This window comes from Ipomoea nil, unplaced genomic scaffold, assembly GCF_001879475.1.
Source record: "Ipomoea nil cultivar Tokyo-kokei standard unplaced genomic scaffold, Asagao_1.1 scaffold0848, whole genome shotgun sequence".
NCBI lineage: Eukaryota > Viridiplantae > Streptophyta > Magnoliopsida > Solanales > Convolvulaceae > Ipomoea > Ipomoea nil.
Genome location: NW_017617276.1, coordinates 119,050 through 143,880, shown reverse-complemented (window position 1 = coordinate 143,880; position 24,831 = coordinate 119,050). Strand labels below are relative to the sequence as shown.

At 35.2% G+C, this 24,831-nt stretch overlaps 1 protein-coding gene and 2 long non-coding RNA genes across 3 annotated transcripts; all 3 read left to right on the top strand.

The window, feature by feature from the left end:
* Positions 1–1,040: 1,040 nt before the first annotated feature.
* On the top strand, positions 1,041–21,981 carry LOC109178494. Its single transcript, XR_002053726.1, has 3 exons — positions 1,041–1,051; positions 1,627–1,629; positions 21,895–21,981. It is a non-coding gene; the product is annotated as an uncharacterized LOC109178494 (long non-coding RNA).
* Positions 4,795–5,828, top strand: LOC109178493. The gene is made up of 2 exons (XR_002053725.1): positions 4,795–4,874; positions 5,698–5,828. It is a non-coding gene; the product is annotated as an uncharacterized LOC109178493 (long non-coding RNA).
* Positions 21,982–23,055: 1,074 nt separating the features above from the next.
* On the top strand, positions 23,056–24,060 carry LOC109178444. The gene has a single exon (XM_019328080.1). The coding sequence runs from the start codon at positions 23,056–23,058 to the stop codon at positions 24,058–24,060; it is 1,005 nt and encodes a 334-aa protein (XP_019183625.1).
* Positions 24,061–24,831: the final 771 nt, after the last annotated feature.

The following is a 24,831-nucleotide window of genomic DNA, read 5'->3' as shown; positions in this document are numbered from 1 at the left end:
TTTTGGGACTAATCACATTTATTACCTTTCATAATAATTATTAATTCATGGTAATCTACTATATTTGGTACATTGGTAAGATTACCCATGTCACTTCATTTTTTTTTCATTACTATTAATAATGGTAATTGAGTGTTACCAATAAACTGTTACATACCATTGAGCGATTCATTAAGGTTATTAGCATCGACGAGTCAACTAAACTCTCCGCAAAGATGAGATATTTTGAAAGCTTTCTTTGCTATCGATGTTAGTGCTATGGATTGATGTGGTTTGCATCACTAAGGTACACAAATCATTAATTGCAGTTTACAGTTTATTATTATTGGTAACTATTGTTATAGCTGTTATAACTATTAACTGTTTTGAACTAGTCATATTTTATCTTTAAGAAAATGGAAACATTATGATATGTATGACCATGTTTGTCATTATTAAATGTTAACTGATTATAATGATCATTATTACTATTAATATTTTTATTAATGACAACATTATTTTTATGGTATTAAGTCATGCATTGTTTCCAAATTGATTTATGTGACATTTATTTTCGGACTTAAGTTTTATTAAATTTTAAAATTATATCCAAAAATGATTTAAAGGTTAACAATTTTAACTATTGTTTTTTTCTATATTTAGTCTCCAAATTAACATAATAATATTATTAATGGCTATTTATTGCTTTTTTGGTCTATTTGTAATTTTATGCCATTAATGATACTATTAATTGAGTTTTGGAGAGTGATTTTTGAATCACTTCAGAATTTTGAAAAAAAACATGTTTTCTAGGCAATTGACTATCATTATTGTACATCTATCACATACTTTATTTAGTATTTGAATTATGATTTTAGATGTCATTGCCCACATTTAGTTAAGTATGAATAATTGAATACACATTTGGTGTTTTTCATACTCTTTAGATTGTTTTATGCTTTTAATCGCATTAAGTGCATAATATTAAGTTTAATAATGCAATTACGATTTGGGAGATTTTTTATTTACGAATAAAACATATACTATGGCTTGATATTTGTGAATTCAGCCTGTTTCTCACAAATTTGATTTTATGCAATTAAAACATTTTCACGTGGGCTTATAGTTTTTAACCTTTCAAAGTATATATCTATTATATTATTATTCAAATTTTGTATTTCTTTTTGTTAGAAGTCATACTAGTTTTGAATATTAATTGTATACTTTGAGGTTATTTCTCATATTAAAATTGTTTTCAGTTGTGCAATCTATTTAGAACATATGAGTTTATTATTTAATTTTATGCATATATGTTCTAAGCATACTATTTCATTTTAGATTATGCGATTTATTATGCCTTTAGAAAGCATAGTTTGAGAATGGATTTAGTTCCTTATTAAGTTGAATTTTATGCATAAAATTAATTGCGGTAGTGCTTGAATTTAAACACGTTTAGTCCGTTAATTTAGTTCATTGATTTAAAGCTTATCCATAGGTGAATCTACAATTTTATAGATCTCCCAAACGATTTTACTTCAAACATGAGATTGACTTAGGGAAGTTTCTTGGGGAGGAATACTAGTTCTATGGCCCTGGCTTAAAAGCCTTGTTGCTACTAGTCCCCTTGTGATGCTACTGTCTAAGGAGTTGGTATTTAACCGAGCTTTGTCTCGACCAACTTTCCTGGGAGTATACCTAATAATTGTCTATCAGATGTTGGTTTAATTTGTTTGTTAGGCTTTAAATTCCCCTTTTGCCAGGATTACAATTTCTAGATTAATTAAAGAGTAACCATAACATCTTTTATTTACTAAAAATTGTCTAAAGTTCAAATCACATAAAGATGACAATGATAAATGCCTAGTGATCTTATAATTTCTAGATTAATTAATTAGTTGGGGAGTAGCCACAGCATCCTTAATCAGTTAAAATTATATATTGAGTTGTTAGGGTCACATAAAGTTTTAGACATATCAATTGTGATTAATTGTATGTAATATGATGGAATTTAGCACACAGGCAATTTCGTTATATTTGTATAATTAATTAGGATGAAATACTGAACTATGATCATAATTTAGCCTACAGGTAATTATATATCGGAATGTAGTTTAGTAGTTTTATCAATGATGATAGGCATAAAGAATTTTATTACTTTATGAATAATTCGCATCTCTATCATAAAGCTAATTTTATGATATAAACTATAGATCATATTTCTTAATTTGCCCACAAGGATTAAGAAAAGGAACATGATCTCTTTAGTTTTTGTCATAATGGTTGTAATGAATCTAATTGAATTATAACTTTAGCCCACTGGCAAGTTTTATGTCACTTGATTCTTCAACTCATTTGATAATTGTTTCATCATAAAATGTTGGATCTTATGGAGTAAAACTTTAGCCCACAGGCAAGTTTTATGTCACTAGATTCCATCTTCTGGCTATTTAGTAATTGAGATGAAATACTATAATAAGTGTTTAATTGAATTTAATAGAATTAAAACTTTAGCACACAGACAAGTTTTATGTCAATAAATTCATCAACCCATTAGATAATAATTTTATCTCACTTTCTTAGAATTTATAAATTTAGTTCAATTATAATTCTAAGTTTCATGGTTTGCATTGGCAAAACATGTATTTAGTCACTTCCCAAAATTTAGATACACCTTTTATTAATTATTTTTCACGAAGCTTACTTGGTTATTTGGACTAACTATAGTAAGTTGCGTGGTATGATATACCTCTTTTGGATTCCAATAATAAAATGTATCCTTTTGAGCCAGATTCTAACTTGGTTTTGGAAGGCGTATTTTATTATTTTAGTATGTCCAACTACGGTAGAGAATCATGTCCTCATTAATTATTCATTTAGTTGGACTATAATTGGAACTCAATATTGATTATTTACTATGCCCAACTAATGGTGGGGAATTATATCTTCATTATTTAGTTGGTCAAATCAATTATGAGTGTTATATCATTAATTTTGCTAAAGAATATCTTAATCAGTGGGAGTGATCATTTAGAAACAGATCATTAAAATACTCCACTAAAGCTGATGGATTTAATTGTTTTCATAAATTCCAAATTGAATTGTACGTCTAGCAATAAGTCCAAAAGTTTCCACAAGTGTTAATTTAGTTTTTTTTTTTGTTCTTATAATTCATAAGTTCATTTCATTAAACGTTTGGTTGTACAACATATTTATGAAAATGTTGTAACAATATTAATGAATTTATTAGAACGAAAGCATTTAACTTGTGGTGCACTGCCAATTAATAAATTCTTTAGCGATTAATAGTCTTTAGTTTCTTTAAAATTGATCTCGGGCCATTTTTGGTTTGTAAGGCTCAAAACAATTTTGTAAGACATAAAAGTAAGACTCGTAATGTTCAATTAATTTCGAGGTGGACCTTGAGTTTATTTGGGAAGTTGATGTATGTTTAAGATTTCAAATTTATGGACTTAGACTTTTTTGATTTGTTGTCTAAGTTATTGGAATGTTTCTGTGACTTGACTATCTTTTGGCTATCTTAATGAGTGGGAGTGACAAACGTGTCAACTCCAAGCCCTTAGCCGTTAGAAGTAGTGCTTATGTTAACTTATAAAGAAGTCATAGAATATAGTTAGCATTATGCTAACATTAAGAGATCTCTACTTAAGGTATGCTTCAATGATTTTAGAGATCATACAGTGAATTTTGATGGTTTCTTCCTTCAGTTGTGCACATAATATATTTTGAGAAACATCTATTAAAGGACTAAGAATAAACGTAGGGTTTGTTCATAAAGAACCTAAGTTAGGGAATTTAAATGCATGTGATCATAGAAGATATTAATCACTTGATCAATAGAGGACGTATTACTATGGTTCATGTGTTTTGTTTTTTAATGAAGGTTGTGCCAGTACTTGCACCAAGTGGGAGAATGTAAGTATTTTCCCTAAATATAATATATTATAATATATTGTATTATTGGGTGGTTGTGGTGCAAGTAGGAGATTAAGTCAATTGGTGACTTAATCTGTTAGGTAACTGAGGATATTCAGTTTAGCTTAAACTGAATATCTGCCTATATTGATGGCATGTAGGCTTCTAAGTAAAATAGTCCTCCTACAACTCCCGTGTTCAGAATACACGCACCATCAGGTATTCAGGAGAGAAATGGTAGACAAAACACTAATGTGTATTCTGCAGGTTTACCATCCCAATGGCAACACTAACAACTATGGCAAGGGATATTCAGATGATCCTGAAGTTTTCGCTACTACGAGTTAGGTTACTTGTTACTTTAGTTTATGTTAGTCAATTTATTATCTAACACCCGAAACCCGAACTGTAGTTGTTTTGAAAACTCTGTATCCAGGTTGGAGAATCTGATCCGATGGAATGTAGAAGTTGGGTAATGGAAATCGGGTAGGGGGTATAATTGCCACCCAAACCCGTCCGAATATCTGGTTTATGGTAAGGGTTGGTATACCCTTAGTTATACGACATCGTGTGAGAGTAGTATATATTATGACGTGAAGCTGAAACCCTAGGTCTCTCGTTCATTTGCGCACTCACCCTCTTTGTCTCTTTAGGACTTCTAGATAACTCTCTCGTTCTCTCTTCTCTCTACTCTGAGTACTCTTAGTTCTCTCACTTGTCTGAGTTCTCTCTTTCTCTCTTCTACCCTTCTCTCAGTCTTTGAGTCTTATTAGTCACCAGTGGAAACTATTAGTCTTCGGTGGAAGCCCTATTCCGGTAGTCCCTGAATCTGGTGTTGTGAGAGGGAGACGCAGAGACGGTGACCTGACCTATGGTCTTGGATTCTGGTGACCGGTGGATTGCAGTTTGCTGGCTAGGAATCGAAGCCCTTTGTTCTAGGAGGATTATTTTGGAGAAACGAAGTAATCTCTAAACCCAAATATTATAGATTATTAGTTTATAGTTTTACTTTTTTTGTTATTCTATGATACGGTGAATCTGTGATATACAAATATATTTGAAATTATACAAATCTAGGGTTTTATATTATATTCTAGAAGTTTAAGATTGCATGTCCCTTGTCCCTTGATTGTGATTTTGAGAAATTATATATACCACTGTGTTCCAGTTTGGTATTTTCTAATTTCCAGTTTGCATGTCCCTTGTGTCTTGACTATGATTTTGAGAAATTATACCTTGTGTTCCAGTTTGTTATTTTCCAATTTTCAGTTTGCATGTCCCTTGACTGTGATTTTGGGAAATTATACTATTGTGTTCCAGATTGGTATTTTCCAGAATCCAGTTTGTAATTGCATGTCATTGAATCCCTGATTTTGTGTTACTGTGGATTGTGGAAACCCCTATTTGTGTTGTTGTATGCTGATTATGAGCAACTGTGAAAGTATTGTGATTATATCCCTTAAAGGATTAAAGGGTTAATTAATTTCCCCTGATTTAGTGGAAGCCCTAGCCTCTGTGTGTGAAATCCATATAAATGATGAGCATTATAAAGTATATGTATGCTACTTAGCTTGAATGTCTTATTATGGATTTCTTTGTATTTTGTAATGTGCAACTTTTGCAAGTGCGAAATTGTGCAAGTATTAGGTTTATGGATATGTGACCCTTAAATCATTTATGTGCAATCCTGCATACATGATGAAATGTGCAATTAATTGAAATTTGTCCTAGTATCTAAAATGAGGGATTCCTATTTACTAATACTTTCCTACTATTTCATTATAGATGGAAAGTGTTGGTGGGTCTGGAAGTCAACCTCCTATACAAAATGTGGAACATGATGTGGAAGCAGAAGTTGTAGAGAAAGATACATCTCAGCAGCCATTGCCTCCATCTGTTCCTAAAAAAAAAAAAAGGTTGAAACCAGATCTCCTGTATGGGATCACTTTGAAAAAGTAAAAAAAAAAACGGGGGCATTGTCATGAAAGCCAAGTGCTTATACTGTGCAATGTTGTTTGCATGTGAGTCCAAGAAACATGAGACTTCTTCTTTAAGAAATCACATATTAAGTTGCCTAAAGAATCCTCACTCTAAGGATACTAGGCAATCTCTTCTTACATTCTCTTCTGTCCCTAGTTCTACTTTAACTGAGTCTGGAGGTTCTGAAGGGGTTTTGGGACCTGGGTATTTGATTAAGAATTGATTAGGAGAGCTCTCTGTGAAATGATTATTGTTGATGAGCTACCTGTTAGGTTTGTTGAGGGTCAAGGTTTTAGTAAATTTGTTCTTGTTTGTTGTCTTAGGTTCAAAATTTCATCAAGATGGACTATGAGTGGGGATATTCTGAAAATTTATTCAAATGAGAGGGTTAATTTGAGGAATTTCTTTAGGACTAGCTGCCAAAGGGTTAGTTTCACCACTGATACTTGGACCTCTGTACAAAGGATGAACTATATGTGCATAACTGTACATTTCATAGAGAGTGGGTGGAAGCAATAATAATAATAATAATAATAATAATAATAATAATAATTTCCTTTGTCCCTATAACTTCACATAAGGGGAAATATATAGCAAAGGCACTTGAAACTTGCCTACTAGAGTGGGGGTTGATGCCTGCTTTTTCAGTGACAGTTGATAATGCTTCAAGCAATGATACTATCATAGGTTATGTCTTGGGGTTCTTCTGCTGTAAGTTGTAAGTATTTGCATATGCGATGCATTGCTCACATCCTTAATTTGGTGGCGCAAGATGGATTAAAGGAATCTGATGAGGCTGTTAAGAAGGTTAGGGACTGTGTGAGGTATATGAGAAACTCCCCTGCTAGGCTCCAAAAATTTAGAGACCTTGCTGACTTAATTGGGGTGGAAGCAAGAAACGCATTGGTTCTTGATGTTCCTACAAGGTGGAACTCAACATATATGATGTTGCATACTGCTTTGCTCTATCAGAAAGTGTTTGAAGCTTTTGAAGATGATGAATCTTCATTTATTTCTGATTTGGGTGGGAGAGGGAATATACCTGGGGACAGGGATTGGGAAACAATAGTTAGATTGGTGAAATTTCTAAAATCATTTTATGAAATGACTGTTAGGATCTCAGGGTCTTTGTATATAACTTCTAATACATTCTTCTCTGAAGTTTCTGACTTATCTTGCATATTAAAAGATCTGGTGGGAGCTGAATCTGAATCCGTTAATCTTATGGCTAAGAATATGAAGGCTAAGTTTGATAAATACTGGGGTGATCCATACAAGATGAACTTTTTGATACTGGGGTGATCCATACAAGATGAACTTTTTGATCTTTTATAGAAATATGTTGGACCCTAGGGACAGAATTGAATACATGCCATATCAGTTTAATCAATTATATGGTGATGAAGTTGGTAAGCCCTTGTTTCAGAATGTCTTGAATGGCCTTGAAGAATTGAATGCTGATTATGTTGCTAGTTTCCCTGTCCAGTCCGATCCTGTTGAACATTCTGCTCTTTCTGTTTCTATAAATGATCTAGTTTCTGTTCGGAGGCCCCAATCTTTGTTAAAATCTCAGTTAAAAAAAAAACAAAGATTGGGGAGTAGAGAATTGGCTAGGAAAAAAAAAAAACTAAGTTGGAAGTATATTTGAGTGAGGTAATTGTAGAGGAGGAGGGTGACTTTGACCTCTTGAGATGGTAGATGGTTAATGCTGAAGATTCCCTGTGTTGTCTAAAATGGCAAGAGATATACTTGCTGTTTTCATTTCTACAGTTTCATTAGAATCAACATTTAGTACAAGTGGGAGAGTTCTTGATGCATTTAGGAGTTTTCTTACTCCTAAAATTGTTGAGGCACTTGTTTGTGCACAAGATTTGCTGAGGTTGGCCAATCAACCTCTTTTTAGTTGAAAAAGGTAAAGTGTAAACTGTAACTTTATGTTTTTATTAGTTTTACATTTTAAAGATTTATATTCTTTTTTTTTTTTTTTTTTTTTTTTTTTTTTGCAGAGTTGTGCACTGGAGGAAGTGGAGTTGGTTCTTCTCTTCCTACAATACCTGTAATGTTATTTGACTTATTCCATTTTAAATTTCTTTTGATTTGTTTCAACTAATATTGTGCTTGACTAGTTGACTGCCTGTCTGCCTGTACTGTTGTATGGAACTGGAACCATTGGTCCTGAATCCTGATGACTCCCTGGCTGGAAAGTTTGGTGCCTCAATGGCTAAGAACTGCCTCAGGTTTAAGGTATCACCGAATGAATAGGGATGTAACTCTGTAAGTATAAATTTGCAAATTCCAATAAGTAAGACAAGTAACAGGTGTCTAGTATATCTCTCATTCTCTCTGGCTCTCTCTTTTATGCTTGTAATAGTGCAATGATGATGCTTCCACCATGTTCTCTGAAATCTGAGATTCAGGGATTGGGTTTGGTATGTTGCCATGAATTGCGGTCAATCCATAACTCATGGGCAATTTGCTCCCAATCCTAACATGATATGTAAAGGAAAAAAAAAAAGTCTGAGCACCCTTTGTCCCAATCCTAACATGATATTTAAATCACTTAATCTGTTGTAAGTTTTGTTACTATTTATTATATCTTTTCACAAGTTTAATTAACTTTCTTAACTTTGAATTTCTTCAGGAAGAGGAATAGAGTTTTAGTTGAAATGTCGATTAGTTGATTAGCATATTAGGACTTAGGATGCTTGAGTAGTTGACTGCTTCACACTTGATAGCTTGAGTGCTTCACATTCTCAGTTTTTGGTTCTGGAATAGTGGAAATATGGAATCTCAGAATTTGGATCTGTGCTTTTGTAAATTCACTGAAAGTCTGAAATGATTGAATCAGTGCTTTTGTAAAGTCACTGAAATGGTGTAATTAAGATGTAATTTTGTACTTGTATTTTGTATAAATGTTGCTTTTGATGTATGTTAGTAGTTTAGCACTTAGTATGCTACTATAGTACTATCTATTATGCATATATTATAATTTTGTATAATTTAAAGTTTAATTATTCACTTTTTAGTATTTTGTTATTTGAATGTTTGATTGTTTGGACTAAAATTAAGTGTTTTATTACAAAAAAAAATGAAATTTTACATTTTAAATTTTCTTAATAAAAATCAATTAATCCAACGGATAGTCGGACATAGGACGGAAATACAAAGTCAAATTTTTGACAGTTTTCAACTTAAAATTAAACAAATTGGGGCTAAAAAGCCTAATTTGATATCCGTTCGAATTGGACCTCCGACCACCCGATCCGTCCGAATTCGTCTGTTGCACAGCCTTATTATCTCTATGCCAAGGAAGAAACTGGGAGAACCAAGATCACGAATCTTAAACACTGAGGACAGACAAGCTACAAAGGAGGAAACCAAACTGGAGTCACTAGCAATCAGAATGATGTTGTCTACATACACCAACAAAAAAGAAACCTGAGATCCACTAGTCACATAATAAAAAATAGACACATTAGTTTTATAATATTTAAATCCAGCAGAAAGCAAAAAATCATATAGCCGCTTAAACCAAGCACACGGAGTCTGCTTCAACCCATACAATGAGCGTTGCAACAAACTAACATGCGTTGGATAGACTGGATCAAAATAGTCAGGGGGTTGACGCATATAGATAGTCTCAGCTAAGTGTCCGTTTAAAAATGCATTATGAACATCAAGTTAGCGAAGAGTCCAATCACGGGATACACCAAGTGACAGCAAAAGCCGAATCGTGGTAGGCTTAACCAAATGACTGAAAGTGTCAAAAAAAGTCCTCATCAGTGACTTGGTTGAACCATTTAGCCACCAAGCAAGCCTCGTAACTCGCAACAGAATCATCAGCCTTATGCTTGACGCGAAACACCCACTTACAACCAATGATATTCATGCCCAGCCGCTCAGGAACCAAATGACACGTGTTATTATGTAGAAGAGCATTAAAATCTTGGTCCACTGCCTCACGCCACTCTAGAAATCGAACTGCCTGAGAATAACAAGTGGGCTCCAAAGAATCAAACAAAACCACCAATGCATGTGGTTGACGAGTAGCCACCATGTTCATGTGTCGAAGCACCGTAGGATGTGTCTGCTGTAGCGGTATTGGAACAGAGGCCTGACGCCATGATAGTCACCACAGAGCATCGACAATGATAACAACCCGAGGACCAGACTACTCAACAACATGAGACTACACAGAAGGCACCACAGTCGGAACTAAGGGACTAGCCCCCCATGGCCATACATCAACATAACACAGCACATGTACAAAAGAGAACTACGCAAAAGGAAAGACACCTTCATCAAAATGAACAGGGCGACAAATAAAAATATGCCCCGTATTTAGGTCCATGCAACGATACTCACAAAAAGACTCTAGACCTATAATACATTTGTATTTAATATAAGGACGGTGATACAAAAAACACAAACAACAAAACACACGAAGAAAAGAATAGGAAGGATGTGATCGAAACAATTATAATGAAGACTAAAAAAACCCAAGGACAGACGATTAATTCAATACACTGCTACCTAAAAAGAAAAATCCCAATATTTAGATAGGACAGAGCCATGAGCCTTGAGAGCAATACCATTCTCAACAATGTGTCAATGCTGACGCTCCACATGGCCATTCTGCTCATGAGTGTATACACAAGACCGACGATGCACAATTCCAAGAGAGGAAAAAATAGAATTCAATTTACAGTATTCACCCCCTAAATTAGACCAAATCGATTTAATGGAACAATAAAATAAACATTCTACCATCACACGAAAATTCTCAAAAATGGCATAAATATCATATTTAAGACGTAATGGATAAAACCAAGTGTATCTAGTATGATCTCCAACAAAGATCACAAAATAGTGAAAACTAGTAGAAGATAACACAAGCCCAAGGTCTCAAATATCATTATAAATCAAATCCAGTACATTTGCACTAGACTCAACATGAGAAAGTAAAAAATGAGACGACTTGCCTAATTAATAAGAAGAACACAAAGAACACGAACTAAAATCTAATTAACTAATTGGACAACCCTGCAAGACTCAAATCAAGACGCGAACATGCGGATGCCCCAAGCGATTATGCTACACCATAGAATACGCCCAAGCAGAAAAGAAAGCAACTGGATGCGAAGGAACGTTCATGTAGAGAATATAGACCCCCGAACTCGGACCTCTGAGCAGTACCGCCTTGGTGACGCAATTCTTCACAACAAAGAAAGAATGATGGAATTCAAGAATTACATTATTATCAGACGCAAAACGTTGAACCGTCATCATGGAAGCAGATAAACCAGGCACATATAAAACTTTAGACATTTGTAAAGACCTAAAAGAAGTGATAATCGAAGCATGACCAATACAAGAAATAGCCAAACCTGCACCATTGCCAACACACAATGTATCACCACCATGATATCCTTCGAACAATAACAAAGCATTCAAATCAAGGGTAGCGTGGCCCGTTGTGTCGGTGTCTGGAAACCAATGAGGCGAGAAGGAATCACCAGGTAAAGCAACACCATCATCATAAGGTTATTTACTATTAGGATCAGACTCTATGTGTTTTAGTTCTTTTTCCATAGACTCTTTTCATTTGGAGGTATCTCAACATTAGCTCTTGCCCTCTTACCTCTTTGAGATTTAAGCTTTTGAGTTTTACCAAAAGTAACATTTATACCTTTTACACGTTTATAAACTTCAATCCCAGTCAGTGGTTGTGGAGCATCTGTATAGTCTTGTTGCCCATTGAAAGCCATTTTTAATCTCCTATAAGGGTGAACTCTATCAAGAAACCTCTTGTGACCCAAGTAGACTATCTTTCTACCATGGACAAGTTGATAATAACATGTATTATCTTCACATATAGGGCATGCCTTAGGCTCTTTGACACTATACCCAGCCAAATTTCCATAACCTGGAAAGTCATTGATTGTGCAAAAAAGCATAGCATGCAACTTAAATTCTCTTTCCGGTATGCATCAAACACTAACACACCTTCATCCCACAATTTTTTCAAGTCATCAATAAAAGGTTCCAAAAAGACATCTATATCATTACCGGGTTGTTTTGAGGCAGAAATCATCAAGGACAATAATATATATTTACGTTTCATACACAACCAAGGAGGTAGATTATAAATCACTAACATAACTGGTCACGAGCTATGCTTGCTACTTAGGTTCCCGTGAGGGTTTATACCATCAGTACAAAGTCCTAGTCTTAGATTTCTCGACTCACGACCAAATTCAAGAAAAACATTATCCAAGGTTTTCTATTGAGGAGAATCAGCCGGGTGTCGAAGCTTGCCATCAGAAATTTTTTGATCCGCATGCCATGTTAATTTTTTTGCGTCGCTTGGATTTGCAAACATACTCTTAAATCTTGGAAGAATTGGGAGATACCACATAACTTTAGCTGGTGGACCTTTCAAACTTGCCTTACCAACATGCTCTTTTGTTTTGTACCGAGATGCCCCACAGATTGGACATGCATTCAATTTTTCGTAATCATTCCTAAACAATATGTAATCGTTATGACAAGTATGTATCTTTTCATACCCCATACCCATGGGACACAGAATCTTCTTGGCATCATATGTACTCTTCGGGAGTTCGTTATCTTCTGGAAGCATATCCTTTACTAAATCAAGCAAAGTAGTAAAGCTCTTGCCGCTCCATCCATTCCCAGCTTTTAAGTTGAATAATTTCAAAAAAGCATATAACCGAGTATATTTACTACACCCTGGCCATAAAGGTTGTTTTGAATCATTTAATAATTCATCCAACTCATTTGATCGATTGACGAACTCTTCTCTAACATTACGAAACATTTCATCCAACCTATCTTCAGACTCGTCATCTTCATTTGCTTCGTTGTCAAGATACATGTTAGATGTACTAGTCCCTCATCCTCCTCCTTCACCATGCCATATCCATTTTGTATAAGTTGGATTAATTCTATCACAAATTAGATAATCATATATGTCCTTTGCACCTAATTTTCTTAGATTGCAACACTTCTTACAAGGACATAAAAACATCTCATTATTATTTGGAAGATGATGTTTTGCAAAGTCTAAAAATTCTCTAACTCCGACTTCATATTCCGTACTCATCCGAGAAGCATTCATCTAACTTTTATCCATCACAAGTCAATCTAAAATAATATTAACTCTAATTAAACTTTTGTTAACATTGATTCAACAAATATCTAAAATAATTGTTGTGGTGAGAGTAGACTAGTTAGTAGTATTAGTTTTTCGATACACTAAGTAATGAATACACATGCAAGTAGATGGACAAAATAAATTACTACATAGTGACTTAATAACATGGTGGAACTCATGTTATTTAGTTATTAACAAAATATTTATTGATTTATATTCCTAGGAACAAATAAACAATAATTCTAAAAATAATCATTTCTAGGAACTATTTATGGCGTGTTTGGTTCATGAATAGGTCGGGAATGGAACCGTTCCCGGAAATAGACCTATTCCATTGTTTGTTTTGTCATTTTATTCAAGGTAATAACGTTCCCGGGAATGAGCTATTCCCTTTGCAAGGGGAATAGCCCTTCCTAGGGGACCCCCTGGTATTAGCTATTCCCAAGTATTTGGGAATAGCTTTAGTACTATAATACCAAAAATACCCTACAACCGCCACCACTGCCGCCGTCTGTTGGTCCCGATAGGGTGGTGAAAGTCTAGAGGGGGGGGGGTGAATAGACTTTCAAGCTTTTTCGAAATAAATAACTCTTTGATAACTTCAACTCTAAGTAACAAGTAAATAGAGTAAGTTTAAACTGCACAGCGGAATAAGTAGTATGTAAAGAGTTATGCCCAATCAATAATTTAAATACGCATGTAAGATAGGTACATATGATATTTAAAGTGACAGAGATATCTTGAATATATAAAGGAGATGGTCCACTCAATATATAATAGCAATATTCAAGATTACAAATAAATATTGTATCACGTCGACCGTGTGATGAATGTTACATGCAACACGTTAAACTTGCTTAGAAAGATTCAATATTTAAGCTCGAGAAGTTTGAGTCACATGCATACGTGAAAACACATTAAACCCGAACGATTAAGATTGACTGTGAATAGTAAACGGGTTAGTCGGATAAGATAGATAGATAAAGCAAATTATGTAAGTGCAGTATGTAAATGAGAGAGGCAATTTATAGTGGTTCAGAAGTGGCGTAATCTTCCTAGTCCACTTTTCTCCTTCCGCGTCTAGGAGAAATTCACTATCTTCCACACACAGTTACAATAGTGAATAAGTGCTACACAAGCACTTCTTCCGGATGTTTTGCACACAGCTACACCCAACTCCAAGTGTCTCGCACACAACTACACTTAACTCCGGGTGTCTCGCACACAGCTACACTCAACTCCGAGTATTTCGCACACAGCTATACTCAACGCCAACTAAGTGTCTTGCACATAACTACACTTAGCAACTACGAGTGTTTTGCACACAGCTACACTCACTAGAGTATTTTGCACACAGCTATACTCTTTTTACAATTACAAATACAAAGGTAATTGTATCTCTCTCCAACTAGAATTTTTGAGACTATTCAGACTAAGTCTCTAAGAATATTTGAGCACTTGCACTTTTAAATTTTCGTGTGTATTGCACTTCTATCTCGTGTCTATCTTGTGCACCTCTTTTCTTTTTCACCGCTGCACTTGTCTTCAAGTCTTCATGGCTTTTTATAGGCAATCAAATATATCCCTTGGAGTGGGATAATTTGATATTTGATATTTGAATCTTCATAGCCTGATATTGTTGACAATAGTAGGTCTTCAATTTTGATTTGATTGTCAACTTGCCTGACAAAATAATATCTTATCTCCAATTGATTTGTTCAAAATATTATTTTGTTGTCATATTGAATATCCAACGTATCTTTGAAATAAATTCATCTGATGGAATTTATTTCTAGGATAAGTTTTTATATTCATGTCTTCATAAATATTTTTCCGTTATGATCAAATATCTTTCAGGAAATTTTGGATTCTTGTAGCATGTGGGTAGACTTAGAATAAATTCCTTCGAATTTACCCAATTTCTGATCATTTTGCTTCTTTGCCACATTGTGCTCCTTTGACTTTGAACATCGTGCTCCTTTGACTTGAAAATTGTGCTTTTCTGATTTGGTCACATTGTGACCCTTTGGACACATCGTGCTTGTTCACATTGTGCTCCTTAGCACACATCGTGCTCTTTTGGTAGCTTTGTGCTCCTTCAGTAGCATTGTGCTCTTTTTAATACATTGTGCTCTTTTGGTAGAATTGTGCTTGTCCGAAAACTTGACTTGTAAAAATAAGTCCTTAGGGGGAATTGATCTCGGGTGTGATCATTTTGAATAAAAACTTCTACCATTTCACTGTTAGGCTCATCCAATTATTCTTTGCAATGCCATTTCTTTATGTTTCTTTCTCGGATGAATACTCGTAGGACCAAAATTAATTTCTCAAATTAATTTTGTTCTTCCTATGGTAGATTCCTTTTGACTCGATATTCTAATTTATGATGCTTGTACTAAAAGACCTAAAAACTAAGGGGATCTAAAGTACATTTGGCTCATCAAAACTTACAAAAATATTCCTATCAATTTTCCCCCTTTTTGATGAAGCCAAAACCTATACTTAGTCATTTGGCTTGTCTTTTAAAAACAATTATTTTTCAAAAGATTTTATTAACTTAGACATAGCCAAGACGAGTTTAACATTTGATTTTGACTCTAAGAAAGGTATTTTTAGCAACTAAAATTCCTATTCGCATTTTTGGACTTTAATAATAATGAATTTTTGCATTTTTTCAATTTATGCGATTTGATACAAACTAAGCTAAAAATGTTACCTTTCAAGACAAATAAAATAAATAACAAGGAAAACTAGTAGCATCATAAATAGATAATTCGAATCATTCCAAATTGTTCATGGGTTCATGTTTCTCGTGGACCATACAAAAACAAATGTGACAATCATACAAATCATCTAATGACTTTGTTTCTCCTCTCTTTAAGCACATGATTTATATGATTTTGAACATCAATGAAATTGTCACTAATGGCATAATTGTTGCATACCTGCCCAACTGAATAATAGTTGAATGCTTCGATGATGTTGTTCCCGGGTAGTATACCTTCTTCATACATATGATGCATTCTTCTAGGCTTCTTCTATTTTGTAGCTCGGCATCATTGACCTTGATATAGTCCTTTAGAACCATGATCATCAAAGCTCTAGCATAGCTTTGGATTCTTCTGAAATTCTCGTTTGAAACCCATAAATTTTGATCACTTGGACCACTCTTCTTCATTCCCTTTGGTAGATCATTCAAAGTCACCAACTTTGGCATTTCAACTCTACCATCTCTTGGTGTGGATTCCAAATAGAGAGCTGCACGGTTATACCAATTAATTTGCTCAATATTTCCTCCTGCACAAACAATGTCACGAAAAGAACGGTTAGTGGTATTTGCGCTGCTTGATCCTCCTGGACTGCCAGCCTCACCACCACCGAACCAATATTCCAATCCTCCTCTTCTAGCAACATTTCTGCCAGCAGATCTGCCTCCTCCACCTCTACTACTGCTTGTACCAACATTCCGGGTGGCCATGGCAGTCATCATCATCTCAAGCATGCCTTCCAAATGACTGAATCTCTCTTCCCCCTTTTTGGTGTAATCAAGGAGTGTATGAACCGATTCACGAAGAGATGAAATAGATTCGGAAATGTTTTCATATGATCCCCGAAGGCAGCCCACTTTGGTGTTGACGGAGATGAGATCCGTGTGGACATCCCTAATCTGCTTCTCATGTTGATGAACAACATTGAGAATTCCTTGGCTTTGATTCACGGCAACTGCTTCATTTGCCTTTCTAGAATTCTTGAGGATTTGAGAGAGTTGGATGTAGAACTCATTGAGTTGCCCTTTGACATTTGCATTCAATCCTCCAACTTGTCTCTCAAGTGCTTGGTGGGTGTCGATCAAATGTAGTTGACTCCTCCGATTTTCATCAAAAGATGTTTCAAATTTTCCACCTTGAGTATTGACAACATGATCCACATGAGTGTAGATGCCTTGAAACATGCTTTCCATTCGGTCAACAAGGCTTAGTACTACTTTCTCCAGATTTTCCAATTTTTCCTTTGAGGTTGTGCCATCAATGTCTTGCTCTTCTCGGGTTGTGGGAACACACCTTGCTCCTTTTTGAGCAGAATTGACTTCAAGCATGTGAGATTGTGCTTGATTTTCCACTTGATATCCTTCTCTTTCCGGTGTGTGTAACACGTGCGTGTCACCTTGTGCACTTTCTGAATGAATGGATTGAATTTCCTCCGTGTGTTGGCTTACTTGCATGGAATTTTGATCTTGACTTATTTCAGTGAAATTCAAAACACTCACATCATATAAGCCACTGTCCATTAAATGTGCACCACATGTGACATTTACTTCTTCTACATTCCTTGTGACAAATTCATCAATGTCAACTAAGAAATCGTCTTCCGTAGGCATATCTCCTTGGACTGTGACATCAACAGTAGCTTCGGCCAACTTAGCTTTCAATTTATTCACAAATATTCCATTCACCGTAGACATCAAAGTTGCATGGCCAACATCAAAATTACCAATCCAATTCAAGGAAAATAATTCTTCTTCTTGCATACTCGGTCCTTTTGTCATCAAATCTTGATAAGAACCAAGTCTCCATTTTCTCCAATTTAAGACTCTTCGGTATTCATTCACTAATACCAAATCAAGTCCATCAACTTGATAAATTTCCTCATTCATTATTGACTCTATTTCGGCAATTTGGGAAAAAGGATTCAATAAACTTTGGCTTGTGTTTGGATTTTGGCTTGTGTTTGGATTTTGGCTTGAGGTAGGGTTTTCATGGGATTGAGTTGAGGGTTGAGAAGATAAACCAAGAATTTTTACAATTGGCCTTTTCCTAGCAGGAATGCCTCTCGGTTTCCTTTTTCTCTTGGAGGTCAAATCAGTTGATACTTCATGATCCTTAAACAAAATTCGGTTACTTCCAAAAGGCTTTCTTGATCTCATTGGTAAACCTTTCATTTTTATAATTTCACCAATAAGCAAACCGAACCCTAGGATGCGGTTGAACTTCCCATTCCTAATTTTCGCACCTTTCACAAAATGTGCAATCCGGCTCAAGATAAGTTTACTCCAGTCACCCCTAGCTCCATTCATCACAGCATGCAAATATCCAATTCTCACGGGTGATATATCCTCCCTACTATTCAGTTTGCACAATACACATTTATAGAGAATTCTAACTAGCATCTCATACTCAAGCTTCAAATCAGATTTTTGACCGGAAAGATTTGGTTCGAGAGAAGCATTCTCATTCCGAATTTCTGTCCAAGTTTCCGTGTGATCATATGTGTGAACATCTAAGTCCAACAGTGGTTGTTCTGGACTAGATATAGGCAGTCCAAAGGTTGTGTGCAACTCTTGTTCATCAATGGTGATGAGAGTTCCATTCAAGGTGGACTCAATGGTCCATCCAACAACCTTGGCATTCACATAAAAATCTGCTACATCTTCATCATAAAATCCTGAGTATGGATAAGAATATAACCTCATGAGATTACTTTGTTGAAGTGCATGGATGATTCTTTGTGCAAGATGTGAGTTCTCGGCTTCTTTGAGAAATCCTTGAGGGTCAAAACTTCCTCCGGCCTTGATTCCAACTGCTAGCTTCATGAGGTTGAGTTGTGTAGAGTGTTCTTCATTCGGTTGAGAGCTTGAATCTCCAATGGTAGCCATAATGTGCTTGGTATTTTTAGAGATTGAGGGATTGAAGATTTTGAAAGAGATGAAGATTGAGTGTTTCGACTATGGAAGATGAAAGGATTTTGAGAGTTTTGAGTGTAATAGTGGCTCTTCCAACCGGTTGGGTGGAAGAAAGGTGTCTTTACACAAATATCCTCACAATTAAATGTTGAATTTAAATAAGTGAGGGGTATTTTTGATATTCCAATAGCTTCCAACCTTTGACCTAACTGATAGTTAGTTTAGGTTATATATTCTCCATCCAATTTGTCTGCTGATGTGGCGCCAAAAATTTAGATACTCGGACTGATTTTACCTGAAATAAAATTCATGGAGCACTAAATCTGTTCCGAAAATAATATGTATTTATCTACACGTTTTATGTAGATGGAAGAAAGAGAAATCTATTCTTTCTAGACTATTTATTATGCACAACTACCATAAAAATGTGTTCTTATTTAAGTCAACTTATCATCATACCATCTTGTCACTCTTAAATGGTAAGATTGTGTAGATATAAATGATTTTTATTTGTGTATATATGTATGTCGATACACGGTTGAAATAGAGATACATGCAATTGAGATAGGTAGACTTTAAATGTAAAGATGTGACAACTTTTGCATGTGTGACACATAGGAACGAAATAAAATTAGATAAAGTATCAAAATTTCAGATGAAAATTGAGCTTATAATTTAAATAGAGTTTAGAGACTTAGCTCAATTCAATCATGCCCATCTCGTGTTTTAATATCGAAAATCTTGATTCACACAGAGGCTTTGTGAGAATATCAGCTAATTGATTCTCGGTCGGGATGTATTCGATTGATAATTCCTTCTTTTCAACATGATCCCTGATAAAATGATGTCTCACATCAATGTGTTTTGTTCTTGAATGTAACACGGGATTGTGAGTTATAGCTATGGCATTTGTATTGTCACACATTATGTTGACATTTTCACAATTCACGTCATAATCCTTCAGCTGTTGTTTCATCCAAAGAATTTGCGCGCAACAACTCCCAGCAGCTATATATTCAGCTTCGGCTGTACTCGTGGCTATAGAGTTTTGCTTTTTGCTAAACCATGATACCAATCTTCCCCCTAAGAACTGGCATGTCCCTGAGGTACTTTTTCGATCGATTTTACATCCTGCAAAATCTGCATCTGAGAAACCAGTTAGTGTAAAATTACCTTCTTTGGGATACCATAATCCCACATTGACCGTTCCTTTTAGGTATCGGATGATTTTCTTGGTAGCAAGAAAATGACTTTCTTTTGGCTTTGACTGGAACCTGGCACATACTCCCACTGAATAAGATATATCTGGTCGGCTTGCAGTGAGGTATAGTAATGATCCAATCATTCCTCGATATTTTGTTTCGTCAACGTCCTTGCCTTCAACATCTTTATCCAATCTTAAAGATGTGCTCATCGGGATCTTGATTGAGGATTTTCCATCTTGACCGAATTTCTTTACAAGATCTTTCGTGTATTTGGCCTGATTGATGAATATTCCTTCATTGAGTTGCTTTACTTGTAAACCAAGAAAGTAGTTCAACTCTCCCATCATGCTCATCTCGAACTTATTCTGCATTAGCTTGGAAAATTTCTCACATAAAGTTTTATTAGTACTACCAAATATAATATCATCGACATAGATTTGTACCAATAAAATGTGATCATTTTCTTGAATTCTAAACAAGGTTTTATCAACAAGGCCTTTTGTAAAACCATAGTTAATTAGGAACATTGATAGAGTGTCATACCAAGCTCTCGGTGCTTGTTTTAACCCATATAACGCCTTCTTTAATCTGTAGACCTTATTAATATCACCTTTTACCTCGAAACCGGGAGGTTGCTCAACGTAGACTTCTTCTTCAAGTAAGCCGTTCAAAAATGCACTTTTCACGTCCATTTCATAGACAGTGAAATTCTTGTACGCGGCATATGCTAGAAATATTCTGATGGCTTCCAGTCTTGCAACGGGTGCAAACGTTTCATCGAAATCTATGCATTCTTCTTGTGAATATCCTTTTGTCACTAAGCGTGCTTTATTTCGTATGACAATTCCATCCTCATTTGCTTTATTCCGAAAGACCCATTTTGTTCCAATTACATTGTAATTTTCAGGTCTTGGAACTAATTCCCATACGTCAATTCTTTTAAATTGATCGAGCTCTTCTTGCATTGCATTAATCCAATCTGGATCACTTAGAGCTTCTTCAATGCTTGTGGGCTCCACCTGAGAAAGAAAACAAGAAAATAAAGTATGTATATTTGAGGACCTTGTTTTTACTCCTTCTCGTGGATCTCCAATCACTAGCTCTGGAGGGTGATTTTTGAGCCATCTCAAGTCAGGTTGTAGGTTGCATGGGCTTTCCACGTTTCCTTGTTCAGTCGGTAAGTTGGAGGTAGACACATTTTGCTCATCAGATTGTTCTCCAACTTGCATTTCAACTTGAGAATTTTGATTTTCCACGTGTGAATCTCCATTGACTTCCACGTGTCCTTCACTATTGCAATCAATGTCCAATTGCTCCATACCCTGTACAGTTTGATCTCTAAAAGATATGTCAGTATCATTAAATGATTTTTCAACTTGACAACTTTCCTGATCATTTTTGTTGCTCTGGGTTTTCTTCTTATGAGCTTCACCAAATGTAACATGAATTGATTCCTCTACCACCATTGATTTCTTGTTCAATACTCTGAATGCTTTGCTGGTAGATGAATATCCTAAAAATATTCGTTCATCTGCACGCTCATGATGAGCATATTTTATACCTTGGTTTAAATAAGTTTTACTGGTTAATTTTATTATTTATATTTTATATTTCATTATTATTAGTATATTTTGTTATATTAGGATTAGATAATTTAGTTAATTAAATTTAAGTATAGTTAAACTTATATTAGTTATTATATTAATAAGTTGAGTGGGCCCATTAGATAATTAATTAGATAGGTAATTAAATAGGTAGTTCCAATTTGTCTCTGGCAGTACGTATATTACTACTTTATCTTTGGTTTTGTTTACGCAGGTTGCAGCAGCGGAACGTACGGAGGGAATGCAGAAGGGGCTTCGGAACTGCGACGCTTATTTCGGTTTACTCGCGGATGAATTTTAAACAAGATTTTTGAAGATGAAAGCTGGTAGAGAAAGATGCGGTAAGAGCATAAATTTTAGGGAAGATTGTTGATTTGGAACCCTATAAAAGGAGAGCTATTCTGATGTATTTTGGGGCAGATTGTTCCTTTTAAATTCTTAATATTTTAGAATAGTTTTCTCTATGTCTAGCTAGATTCTCTTTAATCTGATTCAAGGGATTTGAAGTTTCAGTTGTAAATTTAGGGAGGTTCTATTTCAATAAATTTATTGGACTCATGTACTTCCTGCTCTTTTAGAGTTAATTTTACAGGAAGACTGATAGTAAATTAAATTGACAACTTACTTTATTATTGTTTTCCTATTGCTATCTTATGAGTTTATGATCCGTAATTGTCATAGATGATTAGACTGAGTAGTTTGTATTAATTATTTTGCTTTAATTAGCATATAAAGGCTAGGAAGACTAAGTTGCATATTGTAGCTATCTCAATATGTAATTTAGGCTTAGTTATTTTCCATTAAAGTGTAATGACGTTATTGGCTGAATATGGAACGCTATCGTTCCCAGTTCATTCAATAATAGTAGTTGGTTATAGTAGTTGGTTCGAATGCTTGGTTTGAATCAGTTAATTCAGGGAGATCAAAGGCTAGCTATGGCTATCCTAATTAGTCTTTGGCTAAGTACTTGAATCTAACTTTAATTTTTAAGAGCCGATGATTTGAGTCACATCTTTAAAATTCATTTTCCCTTGAATCAGAATTCAACATCTCTGAACTCGTTATTAATTATTGTTTATTTTATTTATTTTATTTATTCTTCTCAAATCCCCCAATTTTCCCTACTTTGAGTCATTTTATTTAAATTAAAGAAACGAACTCATTAGTTCTCTTGGGATTCGACCTGGTCTTGCCACTACTACAAATTAGTGGGTTGAGCCAGTATTGAATTTGTAGGGCTTCGACAACCCTGCCAAATTTTGGCGCCGTTGCCGGGGAACTAACATCGTTTCTTGAATTTTTTTTCTTTGTGATTGTTTCTATTGTCCTTAGTGTTGCATGACTCATTCCTCTCATTCGGGATAATTACAATATATCCCTGAGATTGAGAAAGTCGCAAGGCAACTAAGGAAAGAAACAAAGCAAAGAAATAGCTCCTCGAGTTCTGAAGAGGTAAATTCAACCTATGATCCAGTAAACGAGGAGGTTGTAAGTAAAATGGCTGAACCAAATAATAGAACACTTAGGGAGTTAGCTGCACCGGATCTAAACCAACAACCTCTATGCATAACAATACCAAATCTTGAGGTTGATTTTGCTTTAAAATCTGGTTTGATTCTTTTACTCCCTATTTTTCGAGGTTTGGCTGGTGAAGACCCACATAAACACTTGAAAGAGTTTCAAGTAGTTTGTGCAGGTATGAAACCACGTGGGGTGACTGATGAGCATATAAGTCTTAGAGCATTTCCATTTTCATTAAAAGATAAAGCAAAAGATTGGCTCTATAATCTTCCCCCCGATTCAGTTAACACGTGGAATGATGTGAAAAAACTATTTCTAGAAAAATTCTTCCCTGCATCTAGGGCAACTAATATTAGGAAGGAAATATATGGGATAAGACAATGTACAGGTGAAACATTGTACGAGTATTGGGAAAGATTCAAGGAGTTGTGTTCTAGCTGTCCACACCATCAAATCTCAGACCAACACTTGATACAATACTTTTATGAAGGGCTGTTACCTACAGATAGAAGTATGGTAGATGCAGCTAGTGGTGGTTCTTTGGCTGACAAGACACCCACGGATGCTAGACAATTAATATCAACCATGGCCGAAAATTCTCCACAATATGGGACACGTGCGGATGGATCTATTCGTAGAGTTAACGAGGTAAGTACTTCTCAACTTGAAAATATAATTTCAGATTTGACTACTCTTGTGCGTCAAATGGCTGTAGGACAAATGCAATCTACGGGAGCATGTGGAATATGTTTATTTGTCAAGCATCCCACAGACATGTGCCCAACATTGCAAAATCCAAATCAAGAGTTGAATGCAATAGGGGGATTTCCTGGTCAACCCAACCGAAAATATGATCCCTTTTCAAACCAGTATAATCCCGGATGGAGAGATCATCCAAACTTGAGCTATGGGAATCAAGGAGCGCAACCAAGGTTTCAAAATCAGAATTTTAGACAATTCCAAACACCTCAGCAATCCTAACCTCAAGCTTCAAATTCAGGTATGTCTTTAGATGAAATTGTTAAAGCACTTGCTAATAACACTCAACAGTTTCAACGAGAAACAAGAGCAAGTATTCAACAATTGGGCAATCAAATTTCTCAATTAGCCACATCTGTTAGCAAGTTGGAAGCCCAAGCTTCGGGGAAACTACCATCACAAACGGAGGTAAACCCTAAAGAAAATGTAAATGCAATCACATTGAGGAGTGGTAAGCAACTTCAGCCTGAATCTCCATTATCAGTGGAAGAGGAAAAAGAAGGAAAATCAAAGGAGGAAAGTGAGTCTACGGCTAATGAAAAATCCAAGGTAAGTTCTGAATCTTCTTTTGGTCAATATGATTCATCTCTACCCCCTTTTCCTTCAAGGTTAGCAAAATCAAAAGAAGAAGAACATGAAAATCAGATTTTGGAAACCTTTAGAAAGGTAGAAATCAACATCCCCTTACTAGAAGCCATAAAGCAAATTCCTAAGTATGCAAAGTTTCTAAAGGAACTTTGTACCAATAAGAGGAAGTTGAAGAGTAAGGAGACCATCATATTGGGTAAAAATGTTTCAGCCATGATAAGTAATGATCTACCTAAAAAGTGCAAGGATCCAGGTATGTTCACCCTACCCTGTATAATTGGTAATAAAGAGATTAAACGTGCCATGTTAGATTTAGGTGCATCAATAAATGTCATGCCATTTTCCATTTATCAAGATTTAAATATAAATTCTTTGCAAGGAACTAGAATAATTGTTCAATTAGCC

Excerpts from the sequence above, each read along its gene's own strand:
- LOC109178444 (XM_019328080.1), top strand. The coding sequence starts at position 23,056 with ATGGCTGAACCAAATAATAGAACACTTAGGGAGTTAGCTGCACCGGAT.